At 47.2% G+C, this 22285-nt stretch overlaps 1 protein-coding gene across 1 annotated transcript in view; it reads left to right on the top strand.

Annotated features, from left to right (window-relative positions):
• The window catches only part of LOC133354672 (astrotactin-2-like), a 484322-nt gene that overhangs the window by 116324 nt on the left and 345713 nt on the right, over positions 1-22285 (top strand). Inside the window, exons 4-6 of the mRNA XM_061571710.1 lie at positions 1717-1920; positions 10028-10177; positions 20504-20611. Of these exons, the coding sequence (XP_061427694.1) occupies positions 1717-1920; positions 10028-10177; positions 20504-20611 (462 nt within the window). The remainder of the gene's footprint in view (positions 1-1716; positions 1921-10027; positions 10178-20503; positions 20612-22285) is intronic.

Here is a 22285-nt window from a genome sequence, read left to right as displayed (position 1 = left end):
GTATTTTTTTGGTGGTGGTGATGATTATGATGGTGCAAATGATGATGGCTCTTCACGGATATCCTGTACAGTTCTCCGATATGTCGGGTTATTTCACTGTGTGTTGTACAGTGTCTGACATCCCCCCCGCCCCCCCCCCCCCCCCCACGTTCTGGGAGCTTCTTCCGGAACTGATATGAGCAGCTCGATTTCATCTCCCGATAATATAGCGCTCATAGCAGCAAGTGGAGCGAAACGTCGGACAACGTGCCGAGCAGCCCACAGTATAACCCGGAAACACATGGGGGGGCAGAGCCCTTAAAAGCTACAAGGCGAAGGCTAATCCCGTTGTGTATTTTGCATCAGTTACCAATGTAGGTTGTGTCTCTTCTGCCATCGGCAGTTCCAGAAAGAAAATGCATTCGTCTCCCGGCTTGGATGCACAACGCCACGATCGCCATACCATGCCAAATTTCGAAAAGTCAAAACAAATGGTTTTTAATTCGAGCTTTAACGAAACGTAAACAAAAAACTTTCCCGTGAGATTAGAGGGTTCTCCGCTCTGATAACAGAAAGGTACGACGCGCGTGCGATGAGCGACTTAGTGGCTCCTATTTAATATTGCCACGAGCAATATCATATTTTGCTCTTGCTGCTGCTGCTGCCGCTGCTACAAAGTGCTCTGATACAATTCAGGGGAAATGATAAAGATATTGATCCACCTGCGGGTCGTGACAGCAGGGTTATAAGACCGCTGCGCGAAAGTAATAAACACGGCAAACAACGCATACCCCACACCGCGTACGATCACAAACTTTACCCGCGCGTTCTTCAGCAGCGCTTCAGCCATTGACCCAAACGCCACGGGGCAATTTGTTATTTGACACGTCAATATTCTGTTAGAATATGTAATATCATCTTTAATCCAGGACAGAGGTTATTTCCCTTGGGATTTCACCGAACCGGCGTTTTAAACGCGTTGCTTCCCCGGGACGGAGGCTGAGTCTAATCCGTGTCCCCAAAACCCGTTCGCCACGACGGTCGAACTTTCACACGAGCTGCATTCACGGGGGCCAGCCTCAAACAGTTTTGTTGGCTCGCAGCTGCGATTGGAGAAACACTCGACACTTTACCGCGCTGGTCAATGTGGATCAGCGAAGGCGGGGAGCGTTACAGGGCAAACACCAAAGTGCAGTGCACGGTGCGACGGTGGATATTGATGAAGTCCTCTGCTGACCACCGTCACATCCCTGCCTCAGATAAAATACAGAACAGGCAAAGATGATAAGATTTTTTTAAAATATCCCTTCAGATGCGTATCGGTGTACAGCGTGATGACGCGGCCTAGCGGAGGCTCGGTTTTCTAATCGACTGTTAGAGAGGTTCACCGTTCAGATTCAAACGGCCTCCCTGGTTAATGCTGCGATTGCAAAAACGTTGCGGGGACCCTCCTGAGCAATGAGACTCGGTGAGGCTTTCCTGGATAATAATATTAATAAAAAATGCATGCATTTCGGCATTTTCACCTCACCATTCATTCACTTTCCGAAGATCCGCAGTATGGGTTGTATAACGTGACAGATGATTTTTCTCGGCTAGAGGAAGTTGTTTGTTTGACGACGTCGACGGCAAAACTATGGATAACAGCGCCGAACACATTCCCTCGTAAATAACTTTCATATTTACCCCTCCCCCCCCCACCACCACCACACCCCCCATGTCCCCTCCCCGTCGCAGCGGACGGGACACCGGTGCGCGAGACGCCGATCCTGGACGACTTTGACTTCGAGAACGGCGTGGGCGTGAGCGGCACGGTGCAGCGCATGAACCACCGGGGCGGCGGTGGCGGCGACGAGGATTACGGGAGTCAGGTGACGCGCACGCTCGAGAGCCTGGGCCGCGTCGACGAGGACTGCCACGGGCACTGCGACGTGAGCCCAGGTGCGTCTGCCACGCTTCGGCCAAACGCTCTCTCTCTCCCACCCACAGCTCCCTTGACCCCACACCTACCAGACATATCCCCCCTTTCCCCTCCTCCCCCCCCGGCACCTCTGATTGGCACGGTTGGCGATGTACGGTGCGGGAGACATTCAACGTACGCGCGTACGTCTGTGAAAAAGAGCTCTGTAGCTCATCGGATCTTCTGCACGATAAGTGAACGATTCTGATGCGGTGGTTCGGCTCCTCTTCGGCCGGCGGATTTTGTAGCGTCGGTGCGGGCGGCGGCTGAAAAGTCCGCCTCGCGATTTTCCACGCGAAGCGGGGTGCGTGCAACAGCCGGCTTGCGTTCACGCGTGCACCGCCTTGGCTGTCCTGTTCCTGTTCTTGACAACACGCCGTAAGTGTTTTTTGACGTCGTACAAAGGTACAGCCATGCGAGCGTCGGATCTGTAAAGTGTTTCTCGTTGTGCACGTCGTTGTGTGTTTGCTTCCTGTGCGGGAGATTTCCGCGCGGACGTTCTGTCCCCGTGATTTGATGGCCATAGAGCAATCGGAATGAAACTGGTAATACAAAAAAGAAAACGGAAATATTTCGCGCGAACAAAACTTGCGTTTGTTGGTCACTCTGTGCATTGGTGCCGGAAACATAAAAATGTACCACACATTTGTTCGATAGTGCCTTTCTAACCCTCTTTCACACACATGCTCCGATGTTCCCTTGCACCTTGCATCTCGCGAAATTCGTACACGTGGCCATCTATTCACTTGCACGTGCGCGGGCGTCCGTATGAGACGTCGGCAATGCGGCGTGGATTTTTTTTGTTATCGAGGCCATCTAATTTTGTTGCCGCCAGCAAATCTGCGGGAGATCCGGGTCCACGCAGCGGCGAGTGATTGTCCGGCGGAGTTGGTGCCGCTATTGCTCGCAGTAGCAGCCAGGGGTTCTCCTTTTTTTGGGGGGGGGTTTTGGCGAGCCTGCGAAATCGATAGTGTATTTCACCAGCGTCAGGTTGGCAAGAGACGTGACAGCAATGCTCGCGGAGCGTTAACGGGACGAGCCACGTTAACGCCGCGGCGAGGAGGCGAGGCAACCCCCCCCAGGGTCGCTGTGCGTCCACACACAACGCGGATCGATGCCGTCTCGCTCACCTCGCTGTCCGGCCCACGTGGGGTCACCCCCCCACTCTTGCTCCCCCCCACCCCTGCACCACCCCGCCCCCCCCCCCCACGATCGCGGCTCCCTTGAACGGTTCCTTCTTACTTTTTTTAGGCGGCCGCGCAATAAATATCTGAAACGGCATCATGGGGCAATCAACAGACGCACACTCGCGAAATAGATTAAAATCAATCCAGCGGCATCTGGCGGGGTGAGGGCGGTTCGTGGTTATACTCTGCCGAACTCGGTGCTCGACGCTTGGCCGGTTGGGAGATGGTTATCTGGAACGTTGCGGGTCCAGCTCTCCCGAAGCTTTTGTTTTGCTATTTATTAAATATTTTTCTTCTTCTTACCACCGCCGCCCGCCCGCCCCCCGCTGTGTCTTGGCAAGCAAGGGAAGCTCGCAATTCCCTCTTGTCGGGAGCGGTTTGTCAGAAGCTATTACTACGGCAGGGTGCTGCGGTCGCCGTGCATGGGAGCTCACCACGATTCCTCCCCGCCCACACATTTCGGCATTGGTTAAAGCGGCGCGCGCAAATTTATTCGCCCCTGCTCCCCCCTGCTCCCCCCTGGTCCCCCCTGGTTCCCCCTGGTTCCCCCCCTCCCTCCCCCACTGCCCCCCCCACATGACAGCCACCTGATTTCCTTTCACAAAAACCCCTCACGCCTTTAATGCAAGACTTAATTTATCAAACGAGCCACACTGGAGAGGGAGAAATGAAATTGCTCGTATGAATGATCTCTCACTGCTGCTCGTGAATTGTTAAACACGCCACGCGATGCCGCCTGCCCTACCAAATTCTAAATTGACTCAACCTGTGCTCTGTAGAATTGGCGTGGAGATTCTGAATTATTATCATTTTTATTCCCTTCCCAAATCCAAATAGCCGCTCTAATTTTAATAAATGGGAGCGTTTTAAACGCGTGCCGTTTTCCCAGGCGCTAATGTGCTCTCGCTGTTTACCGCCCTTTGTCAAAACCACTGCTGGATCATGGTCTCTGCATCCCCGTGTCCGTCTAAGGGGGGTTGTTTGACCCCGTTCCACAACGCTGATCACCGTACGTTGATGAAGTCAGGGAGGCCAAGGACTGGTTCGGATATCGCTCGCCACCGATGTTAGCCGTGGCCAGGAATCTAACTCAGGTCACTGAGTTCATAGCTTAGTGTTCTAACGGCTGTGTTCTAACCACTACTCCCCCTCATCGTTTTGACAGCAATAGTTTACAACTATTACCGATCCACTCGTGGATGAAGGCCTCCCAACTCCGTCAGTCGTGATGATTGACTATACTTCACCAAAACTGGTCAGTGGAGGTTGGTGAAGTAGAAGGGGGCCCTCGAACCGGCTCAGACATCGGTGACCACCGACGTTAATCATGACCGGGAATCAAACTCAGATTTGCCACGTTCATAGCACGGTGCACGAGCCGCTGCTGAATTGTTAATGTTTGCTTTTAGAGCAGATGGAGCATTTTTTGCAATGGACTTTATTGCTGAGCATGTAAAGTGAATGATGGTGGGTGCACTAACTGCTCGACTGAGTGAGAAAGCAATAACTCCTAATAAAATATATATATATAAAAAAGGAAATGACAGTATTCATATACAGAATATATACTTGCAATCCAAAGGTCGCCAGTTCATTTTCCCTGCACGGCATGTCCATCCACGTTCGATTGGCAGGTCGCGTTTTTGTGTGGTCAGGTGTGGGTACTTCCACTCCTTACACGACGTCTGTCCAGCATGGAAGAGTAGGCCAAATACCCCCTCGACGGTCTCTCTCGTGCTGCCTCCAGCGATGTCCCTTCCGGCAGCAGAGGCGTGAGTGAAGCACTTGCAGGGCTGTAACTTCATATGTGTATAGTACTCTGTATGCGTATAAATCCCTACCACAAGAATGAGTACATAGGGCTGCCATCTGGGCATGTTTGCAAATCGCAATCGAGGTAAAGAATTGGGGTGTATTTTTTATTTTATTTATTTTATGGTTGCATTTTCTCTTTCAATGCTAAACTGCATTTATTTCTCTTTTTTTTTTACAAATCATTATTCTGCACCGCTTTATTCACTCAATAAACCGCTCCATTCCTCGTTTTTTGTGTGTGTGTGTGTGTGGAAGAACAAATATTTACTTTAAAGCAGAACGGTCTGCTGCCTTGGCCGAGCGGAGAGAGTTTGTTAAGCGATTCATTATTCCATTAAGGATTCATGCGCAACTGTCGGAAGCAGGCGAGTGTTACGACTGTAGCATTTTAAGCCCCTGCAATGCTCTTTAGAGCTCATCCCTTCTGAAATATAAACACAACCGGTCGCTGTTTTAATCAAAAATTGGAGAGAAAAAAATCCAAGAAATACAACCGTGACGAGCAAATGATGTCCAGAAAAAAAAAATGGAAGTGCCACTGCACATGGTTTATGGATGCCAATATCAGTTTTATTGTCCCGTTTATGAGAAAGCTACCTCTTAGACGGTCTTGTCTTATGGCCATTTTTATGTCTCGGCGTTTCTCTCTTAACTTCCTTTAGCCTGTGTCGCAGCACGCTCACCCATCAATACATAAACTCTTCTACACTCTCTCTCTCTCTCACACACATAATGGCACAATAGCCGGTGAGACGGGCCGTGAAATTCCCAGCATGCACGGTGCGTGGTGCACCTCCCCCCCCCCCGGTAAAACAAAAACGCGTTCGCCGGTCGTCGTGGAAATTAAGCGATGATAAAAATCACGATGGGCGCACGCGTCGTTTTTATCCATCGTTAAATCCACCGCAGGCAATGGGAGCAGCTTCGGCCCAGGCCTGGCCCGGCTCGTGGTGTTTTCTCTCCGTTGTGTGCAACGGGGGGAGAGGGGGGGGGGCAGACCTTTCCACTCAAGGTCACGCCAAGGGTGACCTACTCTCTCTCTTACTGCCCCAAATAAATACTAAATAAATGTGCATGGCTATACGGAGATAACTCCCTCAGCACCACCGTCCACAGAGTCTCTGTCTTTTATTTTCTGCTTCTCCTTGGAATATTTATTCCCAGTTGTCAAGGTTATTTTTTTTTTATACTTAATACTCCGTTTGTATCATTTTCTTTCTCTCTGTACTTCATTGCACTTTGTTTTGCCTCTGCAGTGAGGGTGTTAGAGCCTTGCCCTGATGTTGCGGCGTTGTTGCCAGTTGCAGTATAAACCATCGCAAGTGATATTTCCGCTTCGTTTGCAATGTCGATCCGAGTGGAGTAAAGATATAATTTCACTTGAGGGATTTCAAGCAGCTGGCTCACTGAGCTTTCACCGAGATGCGTCTCTCCATCCTCGCAGTCTTCCGACGAAGGCACAACGGCGGTGAAACTCCTCGGATCTGCGGTACCTTTTACCCACCAACTGCAAATATAATTTTCTGGATGAAAAAAAATCCGCGCAACATGCCCCGGTTCAGACGTTGGCATCGGCCGTACAAGCTTCTCCGAGCAGGAACACGCCAACCATGTGGAGTTCGAGGAAACATCCCAGGAAGTCGCGCTTGGTGCCTTGATAGACCCCTCTACATTTAGACAGGACAGACGTAGTGACAGCCCCACACTGCGGTTAGTTTGGCCCCGAAAAGGAACTTTGGTTTTGCAATCCCGATCAGGAGGCTCCTTCTTTCGGGCGTTTGACAGCCGGGTTTGTTGACATTAGTTTGTGATAAGCATGTAACAGTGGAAACAATTCGCCGCTGATGTTGGCCCCAGCCGGGGAATCAAGCGCAGATGAAGTCTCAACTTCTCACGTTCATCATCTTGCACCAGGTGAGCACTCAAGAGTCCAGGGACAGTCTCATTTACAAGAGTGGCCTGGGGCATTAGTCTGCCAGTAGGGAGGTCGGGGCGATGATTGCTATGTTTCATCCCAATTGAGCAATTTGTGGTGTAACTCCCCACCTTGGCAACCTTGGACCCTGACGCCAGCACACGATGGCCTACTCGCGCGAATGACGTCAAGGGACCTTTAGCGTCCGCTGCGAGTAAAGCAAACAGTGCATAGTCGTATTATTCCTACTACGGTAATTACACATTGCAGTATGAATCAGGCCCGGCGGCTGGACTAGAAGCGTTCTCCTAATTTTCAAGCTTGCGTACTTTACCACGCGTCGTCTTACTCATTGACATGCTAATTTTTTTTCTCTAACCCCTCCCTCTCTCCGCCCCCGCCCCCTCTCTCTATTTAAGGCCTCGTCACAGAGACGATCTCTCTCTGTGTGCCTATGTGTTGCTCTCTCTCTATGTATCTTGGTGATATCTGTCTGCTCATATGTCTGTCTATAGTTTTCTGTTCAGATTTTTGTTGCTATTTCATTTATACCTGATGATGATTGCTTGTGTTGCAATCGAAACGTCGTATACTATTATTTAATTTATTATTTTATCTTTATACGTGACTTTACCGAAAGAACCAAAGAGTAATTCCTGCAGTCACGAAAGCTCCAAATTAAGATTGAAACGTGAGCCTCAGTTGCTTGCGGTCGAAAGCACTGCGGCTCGGCCTTGCCATCACGCACGACGCAGGGTTAATTGTACAGTGTGCTGTCCGCAGTACCACCGCTGCACCCCATGTATGTCCCGTTCGTGACCATGTAAGTGTTCGTAATGCGTACAGAGTCTGACTCACAGTGCACCAGTTTTGTTGCTTGAATGCAACTGTCGGAAAGCGATGATTTTTTGACGGCATTTTTGCCAAACTTTTTCCTGTGTAGAGTTTGACCTGCTATACATTTAAAAACAAAAAGCGGAACTTATTGAAAAAAAAACGCTCCGTCTCCCCCATGACAATTTTCGTTCTGCTAAGATTGTGAAACAGCAGCTGCTGTTCAATTTATTATACATCCATTGTGTAAACTTACACGCAATCAAAATTCCACGGTGGTCTCGTTTGCAGCCTGCACTGAGTTCCAGAATCTTCTTCCTTGGTTTCAATGTTTTCAGGACTCACAGACAGGTTTCCCTGTTTAAAAAAAAAATTAACCCATCGGCTGTAAACCTTCAAGCACTGGCTTCAGGTGACTTGCGGAGCACAGGTCATAGGTCGCATAACGCCAAGGGCCCAGCAATCAACAGCGAATGAATAATAGTTAATGCAGATTTGAAGTTTTTGTGACTGCAGGGATCCATCGGTAAAGTCACGTAGGTATAAAATATAAAATAAATTAAATCACGACGTTTCGGGCGCAACACAAGCGTCTGTCATCAGGTGGGACAACCACAGCAAGAAACACTGCAGCAGTGTAACGAAAGAACCAAAGAACCAAAGAGTATGAATAGTTAATGCGTTTCTTAAATTGAGCGAGGTCATTATAAGATGTTGGGGAAAAGAGAAACGTTGTGAGGGACTTCCAAACGTCGAAGAGTGCGAGGGAAGAATCAGAAAGAGAAGTGTTTTGACCTGCGGTGTGGTGGTTCAAGAGTGTATGGCTGGGGATAAACACACTGATAATGGCCAATACGAGTTATCTTGCATCTGATATCGTGGTGGTGTCCCAGTGGCAAGATGTTAACTACCTCGCCTGGTATTCAGGATGGTCGTGGGTTCAATCCCGACCCTGGCGTCTATATATTTGGAGTTTGAGTGTTCTCCCCGTGGTCACGTGGATTTTTCTCCAGGTCCTCTGGTTTTTCCCTCCACATTTAGAATCGACATCAGGCGTTTAGAGTATTTGGCTGCTGCTATACATGTCGACATGATGACAAGCAACTTCATTGAGCTATCATTTGTGTCCAGGTTGCTTCGGACAAAAAAAATATATATATAGCTCAGTGGGTCTTACGTGGTAAAACAAGATGCATTTGTTGAGTATAAATAGTTTATAGAGTCCTCAAACATTGGTGGAACAATCTATGAGTGATAATAGCGATAGAAGAGTGATATGGAGGTGACTGAATGCCAGTGAGCGAGTGGCTGTGGCTGTGGAGTGAAGTGCCTAGTGCTGGATCATCAATCGCCCCGACTGTTTTACATTTAATTCTGTCTGGTGCAGTGAAGGTTGGAACTGGGCACTCTACTTGCCATATACGACATCAGCAGGATTCCAACTTTGGCTGAACTTGAGCTGTGTATGGTCGTCCTAATTATTCATGGTGGAAGATGGAGTTGTCGCGCTAAAAATTAAGTCGAGTTTCTTAAATGTCTCCTGCAGGTTCGTAGCATAGCCATTCCATGATGGCATTGACGCTGTCTTTGGTACCATATATCAACCACGGACGGCATTGTGCATAGGATGGTTACTGTGTAGTGTGTACCCATGGAGGATTCATCGTTGTACGAGTTTTGGCTGTCGAGTTAAAAGCTGAATGTTGGGCAAGCTTCTCTGAGTAAATCAATAGCAGCGTGCTGGCTAACGATGGCGATTTCAAAACCATTGCAATTCAGCCATCGATAAATAGGTGTCTCTCGTGAGCAGTCACTTACAGACAACCACTCCGTTTGCTCACTCTCCAGGGGAGGTAAAGAAATCGTCGATTTGTTGTTGTGTAGTTGAAATCACTCCGCTGCCTTTGCTTTGGCAAGCTGTAAAATGGCAAACGAGCATCTGAATAAACCGATAGTGCTACCGTGATTGACCCGGTTACATGGGACTTCCTTGCCAAGCTTCGACAACTACGTTAGCGACACATGCATCCTCGAATGTGTCTTTGCTCTTCTTCCCAGTTGTATTCCTCTTGATCGTTTAGCAGAAGGGATGGAACGATGAAATCGGCTCGTTCGCAGGAGTTAGATGTTGCCGGTGTATTGCAAGACCGCGAGAGGTGGCGACGGCTTGTGGAGGCCTTCATCCAGCAGTTGCTAAATCACGGCTGACGACGACGACGACGATGCTTATGCCATTGGGGGAGGCGGTCGGGACGGGGACTTCCTCGGCAGGAGTTTAACGACCCTCTTCATCAACCCCACCCCACCCCCCGCCGCTCTCGCCCCACCGTCCATCAGGCCGGGACGAGACGGTAGAGTCGCTGGTGATGAAGTTCAAGGAGAGCTTCCGCGCCAACGCCCCAGTGGAGCTCAACCGGCTGCAGCAGATGCCTACGCCGTGCGGCTCCGACAACCGGCGCAAGCGGCGGCGCCGCAGCCGCAGTCGAGGTGAGAAGCCGAGGGCGGCGGCGGCGGCGACGCCGGGCAAGCACATGGGGCCAACTGAGAGGCCACTAAGCAAAGGTCTACTAGCATCACAAGTGGCTCACGAGGCCCGAGGCTTCACGTTTACTTCGTGCCTAAGCCAACACGTATGTACGTACGTACGTGTGTTGAACTTATTTCGCACCGTACGTAGCCAACCGTGCTAAACGGAGGTGCTTGGGAAGGACCACCAACCCAATCACGAAAATAATTCCTATGGAAATGAGTTTTCAAAAGCAGGTGACACAACAGGTGTTTCCCCGTCGATGGCCGATGCACCAATCTTTGCCGTGTAACAGCTCAGCACCTCGTAACAACTCGCGTAGATTCAAGTTTGGCCGGTGATGCGGCTTTGCCAGAATTTCCGTGCAGATGTAGCAAGCATTTCCTACACAAGGGGGCCTGGATTCATGAAATTGTAGTAATAATAATAGGGATCGTTTACAATATCACCTCAAATTGAGAGAGTAATAAATGTCGCACAAATGTTTTTTCAAAAACTCAACATGTTTGATAATTGTTTTTTTACCCTTCTATCTGGCAACAAAACTGACACCTTTTAGACCACAATACCTGCAGCCATAATGCAAAAAAAAAACACAACTCTGATAATATATGCACTGCCCTTGAAGTTGATTGGTCCACACCCGAGACAGGAAAGCTGTACTGAGTTATGTTTGTTGTTATGTTTTTGTTTGCATTATGGCTGCAGGTATTGTGGTCTATGCAAACATGACTCCTTGTAAAAAAGGTGTCAGTTTTGTTGCCAGATAGAAGGGTAAAAAAACAATCGTCATATTTTTTACTGGCAAATGAGGTTCCAATGGTGACTCAACATGTTCGTTGATAATATTGCCCCAAAGAGGAAAAATACATGCAGGAGTACTTTTATCCGTGGCCCTATTACCCACAACTCTGTTATCCGTGGCAGCTGTAGGATCCATGAAGACTCCAAATTATCCACTTCCTTATTTCTTCATATTATCCATGGTGATCCACAATGTTACCCATAATGCATTGCAACGCGTCTTCCTAACGTACAGAGTTTTTTGGGCATAATAGGAGATGCATGGCAAGTGACTCCTATTACCGACAGGGTTGCCTACAAATCTTTCCCAGTGAATGAGAGGAGTAAAATTGCCGATAACCCCGCGAATAACATGATCCCCCAAAGAGCTCACCCACAACACCGCAGATGAGAGAGTAGTTGTGTCATAGGTGACGTTTCAGGCAATGGTCCATCTCTGCAGCAAAGAAACATTTTCCACTTTCGGGCAGTGTTATTGACGAAAGTGTTGCCTTTTTTTTATTGTGATCTGGCACTACTGCCAATGCAGCATACATTAATTTTGGTCTAATGAACGTAAAAAAAAATCCATTAAAGCGAACAAGCGAATTCATCTCTCATCTCTAGCTTGTCGGGAACTCTCTTCTCATCATCTCACGACATCTGTCTGGCGTGCCACATCTCTCACGACACGACATCTCCGTCTCATCTGTATTCTCTCCTCTCATTATTCCACCACTACTTTTTGTCCACATTCGTTCATCTCGGCTTGTCTATATCTCTTCCGCCATTGTTATAGGAGCTTCATTTTTTATTGAAAAGGTGTCGGGGGTGGGGGGGGTTGGCGGGGTAGGGGACCAAAAATAACTTCTGCTTATGGCCCTCAATGGGCCAGCAGCCACACTGTTTGCCAAAGTGACGGAGCGCTGCGGTGCGGTGCAAATATTATTAACAAGTGCTAGAGGATCAATTAACACACTGGACCTCTCAGTGTAGTGTAATGGATGTAACACACACACGCACACTGAGGCTCACAAATCTATGCCGCAAAATCCCTTCTCTCCCGGCGGGATTTGCTCAGCGAGCGGTGCACAGCAATACTTTCCCACACATTTAAAAGATCGAATGGAACTAATGGAAATTACAATAATGCCGCTTTTGTGGCGAGGTGGCCACGTGGCCAGGCGGTAGTGCGCTTGCCGCTTGTTGAAGATGTCGTAGGTGGGCGCAGCGGTGGCGGGATGTTAACAACCTCGCCTGGCATACAGGAGGTCGTGGGTTCGATCCTGACCCTGATGCTTGTATATATGGAGTTTGCATGTTCTCCCCGTGGTCCCGTGGATTTTTCTCCAGGGGGTGCTCTGGTTTTTCCCTCCACATTTAGAATCAACGTGCATTTAGAGTATTTGGGTGATATACATTTCAACATAAAGTCACTTCGTTGAGCTATCATCTTTGGCCAGGTCGCTTTTGAAAAAACAGCTGGAAAGCTCAGTGGGCCTTGCTTGGTAAAATAAAAAAAAAGTTCAGTTTAGTTTTAATTTGCGATTCGAGTCCAGCAAACGACCCTGGTTAATACTGCGGGTGAATTCACCGTTAACCGTGGATATGCTCTGCATGCTTCGTAGTTGACATGAAGGATCCCCTTGACGTTATTCGTAAAGGAGTAGACACGTGAGTCATGTTCCACCTTTTCCTCATTTGAAATGTACTTACAAGTCACCTGGTTGTGTATGGTCATAACAAATAATGAAAACAATTCTGTGATACTAAGCTAACAGTCGTGGACAAATAACAAACAAGTGGGTACATCCACACAGCAGCGTCCCCCCAACTCTGAAACTACTGTAGAACCACTAAAATGTGTGCACTGTAAGAGTGGCGCAAATACCAAATATAGAATTGATTGTGATGATGGTGGTGTGGATGGTGGTGGTGGTAGTGGCTCATGAAGGACGCTGCTACTGGGCAGTTGGAGGCATTCACCCTCCAATAACAACAACTGAGGGCTGAGGAGCGACGCTCACAACAACGAGCAGAGCGCGGGCGGCTAAAATACAACGAGTTGGCACATGAGGGGGTACAGCTGGTGGTGCATCTACTGGTCATCTCAGTCAGCCAGCCCGTGGCACCTGGGTCTGTACCGTGACCTCCTGTAAGTGAGCCTTTGACACTTCACGTGGCCTCATAGTGCACCTGGCATTGCACAGGCGCAGTGTTAACTTCACTGTTACTGAGTGGTGAATGGCGCGGTATTGGTATTGGTGGTGGGCGTCTGAATGTCGTGCTTAGACGAAGTCGATGGGGCCTTTGGCTTGGCCAAGGTGGGCAGTTAGGGCCTTCAGTCTATGGCGAGAGTCGAGCGGCAATGCTGGTGGTACCGGCCAATCAGGGACCATGGGGAAAAACAAAAAAACGTGAGTGCATTCTAAACATGACATGATGGAGGTGCTACATTACTTATTTATATCACGGTTGTGTAAAATAAATGTTTTCGTTAATAATAACAATTGACCGATTGCAATTGGAGTTATATTTGGGAGTGCTATTGGAATGATACGGTGATATTGTATTTGGTGTCGCCTAATGTGTTTCTTTTTTTTTTACAAATCCTGGCCCACCGTTGAGCTACTTGGGGCATGAAGATTTTTCTCAGTTTTCTTATCTTCGGCGTCACCGCTGCAGAGACAAGCGTGAGACCGAGATTGACGGATGGACCATGCCTGCTTTGTCTTAAATATGTGGAAGGAAAACGTGCATTCTCACCCATGGAAAGAAAGAGAGAGAGGAGAGAGGCAATACAACAACAGTAATGGTCGGCACTGAGGTTTGCTGAACGTTTAAAGAATGTCAGCCGTTGCCGTGTGAATGACGGGGATTCAGTCAAAATGCAGGCGGAAATGCCCCCGAGTCATCATGCTCAGTGGCATCCTTTACATACACTTGTTGGGATAAAGGTTACGACCTCTGCGCCTGAGTGTTTGTTTGCCCGTTTCAAGTTGAAGACGGGACGCGTGTAAAGGCCTCGGATTCCTTCTCGAGACAATTCGCCGGACTAACTCCAGCCTGTTCTCAAATGGCACACCATAATAGGCGGCATTTTCTTCAATATTCCATGAATGCTTTATCCTTATGGGACTTGACATTTCGAGAGAGAAAAAAAAACAATGTTTGTCTTTCGGGGTAATTGCCACAGGTACTATGCTATTTCAAGCTTGCTCTATCAACAGCGAACGGCCGTGCGGCAGACAGAGAATGCATGTTTTTTTTTGTTGACGCCCAAAACACCCAGGCAAATTGGTATATGGGACCAGTCGACCATATCAATGCAAGGAAACGGTTTATTTTGTATCTCAAATGCATTTAACCTTGAGGTCTTTCCTCCCACGGAATTTCAAATCCCAAGAAGCCAGGGCACTTGCACGCCTGTTCAAAGATTGATGCTTTGACAAGGGAGCCATTTGTGTCAATTAAAACAGCCATCATTCATGCAATAATATATAATACACCATAGCATTAAACTTGGATGACCCGCCTAGATTAATACACACGTTTTTCTGCTTTACGCTACCAATTATTATATATGTGCGACAAGATTAAGTTTGAGTGTGGGGTTTTTTCCCCCCTTCATTTTACTGAAAGTAATCTGCTGACATTTGGTTCACCAGTTAATTAGAAACGAATCACTCTCGCAATTATGTGGGTGTTGACTTGGAAAGAGACCAACATTTTTTCCCGGACATTCCTTAAGAGAATTATCATTATGTTACGATGTGTTTTCGTTTTTATTTTGAGGAGCCAATGTTAAATTGGTGGGTTGAATACATTTAGAAGTAGATGTTATGCCACGCATGCCATTGTAGGGCAATTTGTAGTATCCAGCAGTCGTATTTTTATGCAAATGTGGCTTGCAGTAAACGCATATTTATTGGCGATATGAAGGGTACAAGCCCAGGGGTATTGCACAGATCTGTGCAATGTGATTATAATTTTTTTACAAAATAACCGTTGTCACCCCCCCCCTCCAACTTAATCGTGATTGTGCGTTATCAGTGTTACGTCGTCATGAGATGACGTCTCCATTCGGTTCTCTCAAAGCAGAGTAGGTCAACCCCTTTGTGCTAGAGAATGGCCCACGTGGTCCCGCCACAGAGAGAGAGAGCAGTCGCTTGCTTTTCTTTTTTGCTTTGTTGTCATTGGTGACCGGGCTGACACCATCGACTCACTGCGCTTGATAATCTGGTTTAATCACGGGTGGTTTGCCTGGATTTGAACCCAGGTTTCAAGCCGTGTTGGCTCAGCACTATTGAACCCGGATTCACCTGACCACCTTGTGCTAATGTGTTTAGTGAGTGGCCGCAAAACGCAGTTTTCTACAAAGACAACTGCAGGTGTGTGTGGGAGTGATTATAATTATTTGTTAACTTACTTTCGTTGCCATTGTTGTTTTGTATATATGTGAAAAACACAAATCTACCGATTAATACCACTTCTCATGAGGGGGTGATAAATAATCCATACATTGGCAAAAAAAAAACACGAATACATGAAATTAAAGAAAAGGGTGCCTTCAGTGCATGTTTACCCTTCCAATGGTTCATAAGTTTACAGGGCCCTGTAACTAGGCCGCGTTGTCACGGCGACCAGGCACTGCCAGATTTTCCTCACATAACGCAGATTCTCGTGAAACGCACGCTTTATTTCCTACCTTTCAATCGGGATGGAGAACGAAGTCGATCTATTGCGAAGTTAGGAGTTTTTTTTATTGATGTAATTGTTATTGCCTGTTCCTGGTAAAACATAGCCACGGGCTGCGGTGCTGCTGCCGCCAGAACGATATTGAGCCGCTCATGTTGCCGAGATTGGGTCTTTTTTTTAATGCAATTTGCAGCAGGCGATGTTGCCTTGTTTTCCCCACATCCAACTGCCTGTACGGTTCACCCACGGCCCTATGGACATGGCAGAAAGGAAATCGATTTACCTATACCCCCCTTTATCCGCTCTCTCTACTCTCCGTAACCCCCCTCTATCGCTCATGTATGTATCTTGAACTTCTTTCGCGCCGTACGTAACCAATCGTGCTAATCGGCGTTAGCGGGGGAAGGACAACAAACTAAACACGAGCAGCTTGTGTTGATGTATTTATTCTTATTATTATGATTATCGGTGCTTATTTGCGATAAAAAGAAAAGCCACGCCCATAAGTAAAGCTGCCACCTCTGAGGTACAAAATACTGGGACGTATTCCCAAAAAGACGACTATCTCACAATACCGAAATAGGGGGAAAAAAATACAGGTCCGTGAGTGTTGCATCATCACATAGCTGACAAAAAAAAACGGATTTGGGCCTAGAAATCTCCAAGGAAAGCTCCATCCTCAAAAAAGAAGATGAGTGTGGGGAAATGAGGAAAGCCGGAAACCCAACCCAGAAACGGTCTCCCTGTAGCATTAAATGCATCCTATTATCCCCACGTATACCACAGATGATAGGAGTTACATGCAGTTTGCAGGGGACCCTTCCTGTTATCTGTGCCTAACTGCGGAATAACAAGTCAGCGGATGTGGCCGCCCAAGAGCACTGAACTCCCCCTATTATTCTTGTCCTGTGAAGAAGGGCCATCTATAAACCTGCGTTTAGAGGCTGCTATAAATTTCCACATTTATAAATATCCTTTGTGATGGCCAAGGTTGCTTCTGATAAAAAAAAAATGAGCTATATAGCTCAGTGGGCTTTACCTGGTAAAATAAAAACTGTTCAGTTTTAGTTGAGTTTCATTGCCCGAAGCATTACCCATTGTATTATTTTCCTTTTAAGGCCACAGTGTAATTTACGAATGTGCTGATTTAGTTTTCTATCAAACTGGAATAGCCACGCACATAGTAGCAGTCATGTTCACGGAAACAAGGATTGAGCAGTAGCATTCCCCCCCTCCCCCTCCACACCCTTCCACATCACCTAGGAGAAGTTTCAATGAATTCGCCTGTGCATGTGTGTGCATCAGTGTGGGCCATGGGTCATCTGGTTTGTGTTGAAGAGCCAAACCCCTGCATATGTGTGTGTATATATACTCTGTGTATATATATATAAATGCACAATGTGGAATTGACAAACATTTGCTCTGCTCATCTGTGCTATGATGTGGGAATGTGCACGTTTGTGCTCTACGTGCATTGCCCTAGGACTGTTGTGAAGCCCAAATGCTTCGTCTCTTAACCCTCTCATGTTCCGAGACGTCTGCAAGTGGCAGGGTGGGTGTCTCATTCACCGCTGAATCTCAGAACGCGCAAGCGGCTCAGCATTCATTTTATTTAGAGAAGCATATCCCCGTTTTTTTTTTAAGGCATTGCACTGACCACAGAGAACCGTAGCGGCGCGACCGCCACTCTACGATGGCTTGTGCCAAACTGTCACGTGCCCTCCCCGCATGGCCTTGTGGGAACCTTCGGTACTGATAAAGTTATTTTATTTTGTCTTCCGAAGAAAAACTGAGTTCGGGGAGCATTCCATTTCGAGTCACTCCCATATCAGTATCATGGGGAAGCTTGTAAGTACCAAATTAAAGCACAACACTGATTTAGTCATATTTCACGCTGAAGCCATCTTCAGCAATATTGTTTTTTTACATTTGAGACACATCAGTGCACAAGTTAATACACAAAAAGATTTCCCCATGTTGATCGAAATTACCTGGTTTGTGTTTGTGTGGTATTCCATGCATTCATTGCCAGGATCGAATCTGCTTAGCTTTGGCACATTTATGGTTATAGTGATAAGGTTTTATGTGTGATCTTCGCTGATGCACCCTTTTAGAAGGCATGCACAGTATGAAATAGTGATGGAAAGGTGAATGAATTCGTTGATTGATTAATGTATATGCTTCTCATCACAATATGCACATATAATCCCATATTTAAAAAAATCAGTTGCTTGATAATTTTCATAGCCCTGTGCCAATATACTGTTGGACGTGTCCTCCCTACACAGTGTAGGTCATGGGGGATTTTTGACCATACTTCCCCATGCTGGCCAATGTGGGTTGGTGTAGAGGGAGCCCAGTACCGGATCTGATGTAAGCCGTGGCCACGGATTTAACTCAGGTGGCCGGGTTTATTGCCCGGCACACGAACCACTGCACTGCTACTCCCCCCTTGATTCAGAGATGTTGCAAGTAATGAGTTCACATGACCCTTTCAATCACTAGAGGGGTTCAAACCCACCACCCCATTGGTATAAAATAATTGATTTTTGTATTTGAATTGTGCTACCGACTTGTGACAATTTGCCAAATTGCCACTTGTGGTCTAGGGGTTTGGTGGGTGGGTGAATAATTTATCTCAACCAGGCTTCCACCTGCTGAGCTGTGGTGATTTGGAGCCGATCTTCGGCTGCTTGTGTGACATCTGGTGACTCTCCACAATGCCGCTTTGGAAGACGCGGACCCTTCAGGGTGCTGAGCTGTGTGGCTATGACCCAGGATGAATTGTGCGGCACGCATAATGGTCTATATTCTACTGCAGTCACCCACCCACCGGCCCACCTCACCGACCCATCAGGAACTATTTTGAATTCACTTGCTTCTGCAATAAATGGCAACGACCCCCTTCACCATTCCACTTGCAATAGCCTGCATCATTTATTGGCAAACTACAGTATATCTTTGCTGCCGGATTTTATTTTAGTGTTCCTGTTATCTGGCACTGTGACAGAATGTGCCCTTCACCTTGAGTCCACAAAACTACGACGGCATGAACACGCCAGCGCTTATTTATTCATGTGCGTGTTTATTTCTGGGAATGGGCACGGGGCAGAGTTAACTTTGTTGCGGTGTGCAGCAGAAAAAAAAGAAACACACACAATGTGACTGGTATTGACCAAACATCCCACAATGCTGAAAGAGTAGCTGCGAATGACTCAATTGGGGATCACATACACACACAGCAACACAGACACATTTGCCCACTGCTTCGAAACAGCTGGCAGGACCTCTCCTGAAAATGAGCCTTAAGACTCGGTGTGGCTTTTCCTGATTGAACGTGCACAACGTAAAGTCACGGGTGTGGCGCCGCGGTGGCGAGATGTTAACTACCTCTCCTGGTATGCAGGGAGTCGTGCGTTCAGAGTATTTTTTAGCTGCTATAAATGTCCACGTGATAAGCCACTTCGTTGAGCTATCATTTGTGGCCAGGTCGCTTCTGAGAAAGAGCTACACAGCTCAGTGGGGCTTACCTGGTAAAAGAAAAAGAAAAGTAGAGCGGTAACATTCAAAAATAGAATTGTGAAATAGTATCGTTGTGGTCTAATATAGTAGCAGTGTAATAGTATATACAACTGCATTGTGTTGGTGTAGTTGGTGCAGCACACTCTTTGCTATGAAAAACCTAAGCACCTGTCCCCCGGTGGAGGGCTGCACAGTGGCCGCTCATTACGCCAATCCTCCTGCAAGCAGGCGCTGTGCACCGTTGCGTGGCAAAGCTTTAAGAAGAGGCCTTTGCCGTGTGTCTTTGTGTGCGGGCGAGTGTGTCTGTGTTGCGGGGGCGGCGGTGTAGCAGTTAGCGCGCCACACTATGAACCCGGCGACCCGAGTTTGATTCCCCGCTCACGGCCAACATTGGTGACGAATATCTGAACCGGTCCTGGGCCTCGACTAGGTCGACTCGGCCTCAAATGAGTATCTGGTGCGGTGTGTAAACATCGGGAGACAAAGGTGGGCAGGCGTGGTGCTGGCCACTCACCCCCTCGTGTGCCGTGCCGGTCTTCATGGGTTCTCGCTTACTGCACTTGCTCCTACAGTCTATTAAGGTTACATGGGGGATCTTTGTATTTGGGGAGCGGTGGCACAGTGGCTAGCGCACTGCGATGTGAACTCGGTGACCCGAGTTCAATTCCCGCTCACGACCAATAACATTTGAGATTATTTGAACTGATCATGGGCCTCCCCTAGGTCGACTCAATTGAGTACGTGGTGCGGTGTGTGAACATTCACCACTGGGGTGACAAAGGCAACCAGGCAAGGTTTTGGCCACCCACCACTTCATGTGCCGTGCCTGCATTTATAGATGCCCGCTAACATCACTTGCCTCAACAGTCTGTTAAGGTTATACGGGGGATCTTTGTCTGTCTTGGGTGGTGTTAAAGTTGTCCATGCTTCGTGCTGTGGATTCCAGCAACCTGAGATGATTTATCGACCTCAATTTGAGACCTGGTGATTTGAGATTGATCAAGTTAGGTGACAGGTGGTGTCTAAAAATGCATCCACTCGGTTAAATCAGCCTTAAATGAGGAGCTAGCAGGCTGTGTATCAGTACCGGGGAGTCAAAGATGGCCAAGTATGATTCTGGCCCCATCGCTCCCTCGCGCGCCGTGCTCGCTTTCATAGGTGCTCGCTAACAGCACTTGCCCCAACAGTCTGCCTGGCTCTACAGGGGATCATAGTCTTTGTCTTTGTGCATGCGCGCGCGCGTGTGTGCGTGTGTGTGTGAATGCGTGCGTGCGTGCGTGAAGGAGGCACCAGTCTTTCACGTGGTGGGGAGGACTCCGGGACAGATGCGGATGACGAGACGCAGCTGGCGTTTTATACTGAGCAGCACCGCGGACGCAGGAAAAGCCGAGGTTGCCCCAATATTTTTTTTGGTTTCTGGTGTCGTTTGAGATGAGCTGTTTTGTCTTTTCATCGTCGAATGAAAAAGTTTTTTCTGCGATTTTTTAAACATTTTTTTCGCGGTTTGCGCTGGTTTATTTTGCGCGTGGCGGCGGGGGGGGGGGGCGATTGTAGCCGCGCGTTTCTATCGGCACGATGTCCGACGTTTCGCTGCATGTGTTCGGAGCTTCCACCAAAGGCGAGGTAAACTCAACAGCACATTGGAGAGCTACATTAAACCTTTATTTCCATCCTCAGTCGGGCAGAAAGCAAATCTTTTTTTCTTTTTTTTTTCACAGAAACGTTTCCCACGGTTGTTCGGCACGGTGAGTTATTACTGCAGTAATGTGGTGGTGCTAGCTACATTCTCTTAATGCTATATTATGGCCATTTCTTTTGGTAGTCATTAAGTAATGCGGTATTATTTTAACTTCTTTGTAATTCAATTTACATTCTGAAGCTCTGTGTAATGCATTTCATTGAAGCGGTTTCTTTCTTTGGAAATGGTTTTGTATAATTTTTTATGAAGACCCTTGGTTTTTTTTATTTTTGCCATTGAAAAGCAACAGACCATTGCTCGTGAACAGAAAACACTTTAATCGGTGCATATATCAGCCATGAAGCACGGATCAGAAGCATGAACTGACGAAACCTGAAAATTGTTACAAAGAAGTACATGGTGGTGGATCCTTGGAATTACACGAATAAATTCTAGATTTGAAGCTTTCGTGACTGCAAGGATTCCGAAAGAACTAAGAGTATACACGAATAAAGTGGAACATGTGGATCAGGATGATAGGGGAGAGTGTGTGAGAGAGAGTACAGTAGAACCCCTCTTAACGACCACCCCTATTAACGACTAATCGCTTAATGAAGAGCCTCCATAGAGCCCAATGTGCAGTGTATAGTGTAGTGTATAGTAGTGTAGTGAATAGTAGTGTAGTGTATAGTGTAGTGTATAGTGAAGTGTAGTGTATAGTGTAGTGTATAGTGTAGTGTATAGTGTAGTGTATCGTGTAGTGTATAGTGTAGTGTATAGTTTAGTGTATAGTGTAGTGTATCGTGTAGTGTATAGTAGTGTATAGTAGAACCCCTCTTAACGACCACCCCTGTTAACGACTAATCGCTTAACGAAGGGCTTTCATAGAGCCCAATGTGCAGTGTATAGTCGTGTAGTGTATAGTGTAGTGTATAGTGTAGTGTATAGTGTATAGTAGTGTAGTGTATAGTATAGTGTATAGTAGTGTAGTGTATAGTATAGTGTATAGTAGAGTAGTGTATAGTGTATAGTAGTGTAGTGTATAGTGTAGTGTATAGTAGTGTATAGTGTAGTGTATAGTCTAGTGTATAGGGTAGTGTATCGTGTAGTGTATAGTAGTGTATAGTAGAACCCCTCTTAACGACCACCCCTGTTAACGACTAATCGCTTAACGAAGGGCTTTCATAGAGCCCAATGTGCAGTGTATAGTCGTGTAGTGTATAGTGTAGTGTATAGTGTAGTGTATAGTGTATAGTAGTGTAGTGTATAGTATAGTGTATAGTAGTGTAGTGTATAGTATAGTGTATAGTAGTGTAGTGTATAGTAGAGTAGTGTATAGTGTAGTGTATAGTGTATAGTAGTGTAGTGTATAGTATAGTGTATAGTA

The sequence above is a fragment of the Lethenteron reissneri genome, chromosome 48 (genome assembly GCF_015708825.2).
Source record: "Lethenteron reissneri isolate LAM-NWPU_2019-01 chromosome 48, ASM1570882v1, whole genome shotgun sequence".
Taxonomy (NCBI): domain Eukaryota; kingdom Metazoa; phylum Chordata; class Hyperoartia; order Petromyzontiformes; family Petromyzontidae; genus Lethenteron; species Lethenteron reissneri.
The sequence above is the reverse complement of the archived record's forward strand: the minus strand, read 5'-3'. Positions and strand labels throughout refer to the sequence as shown.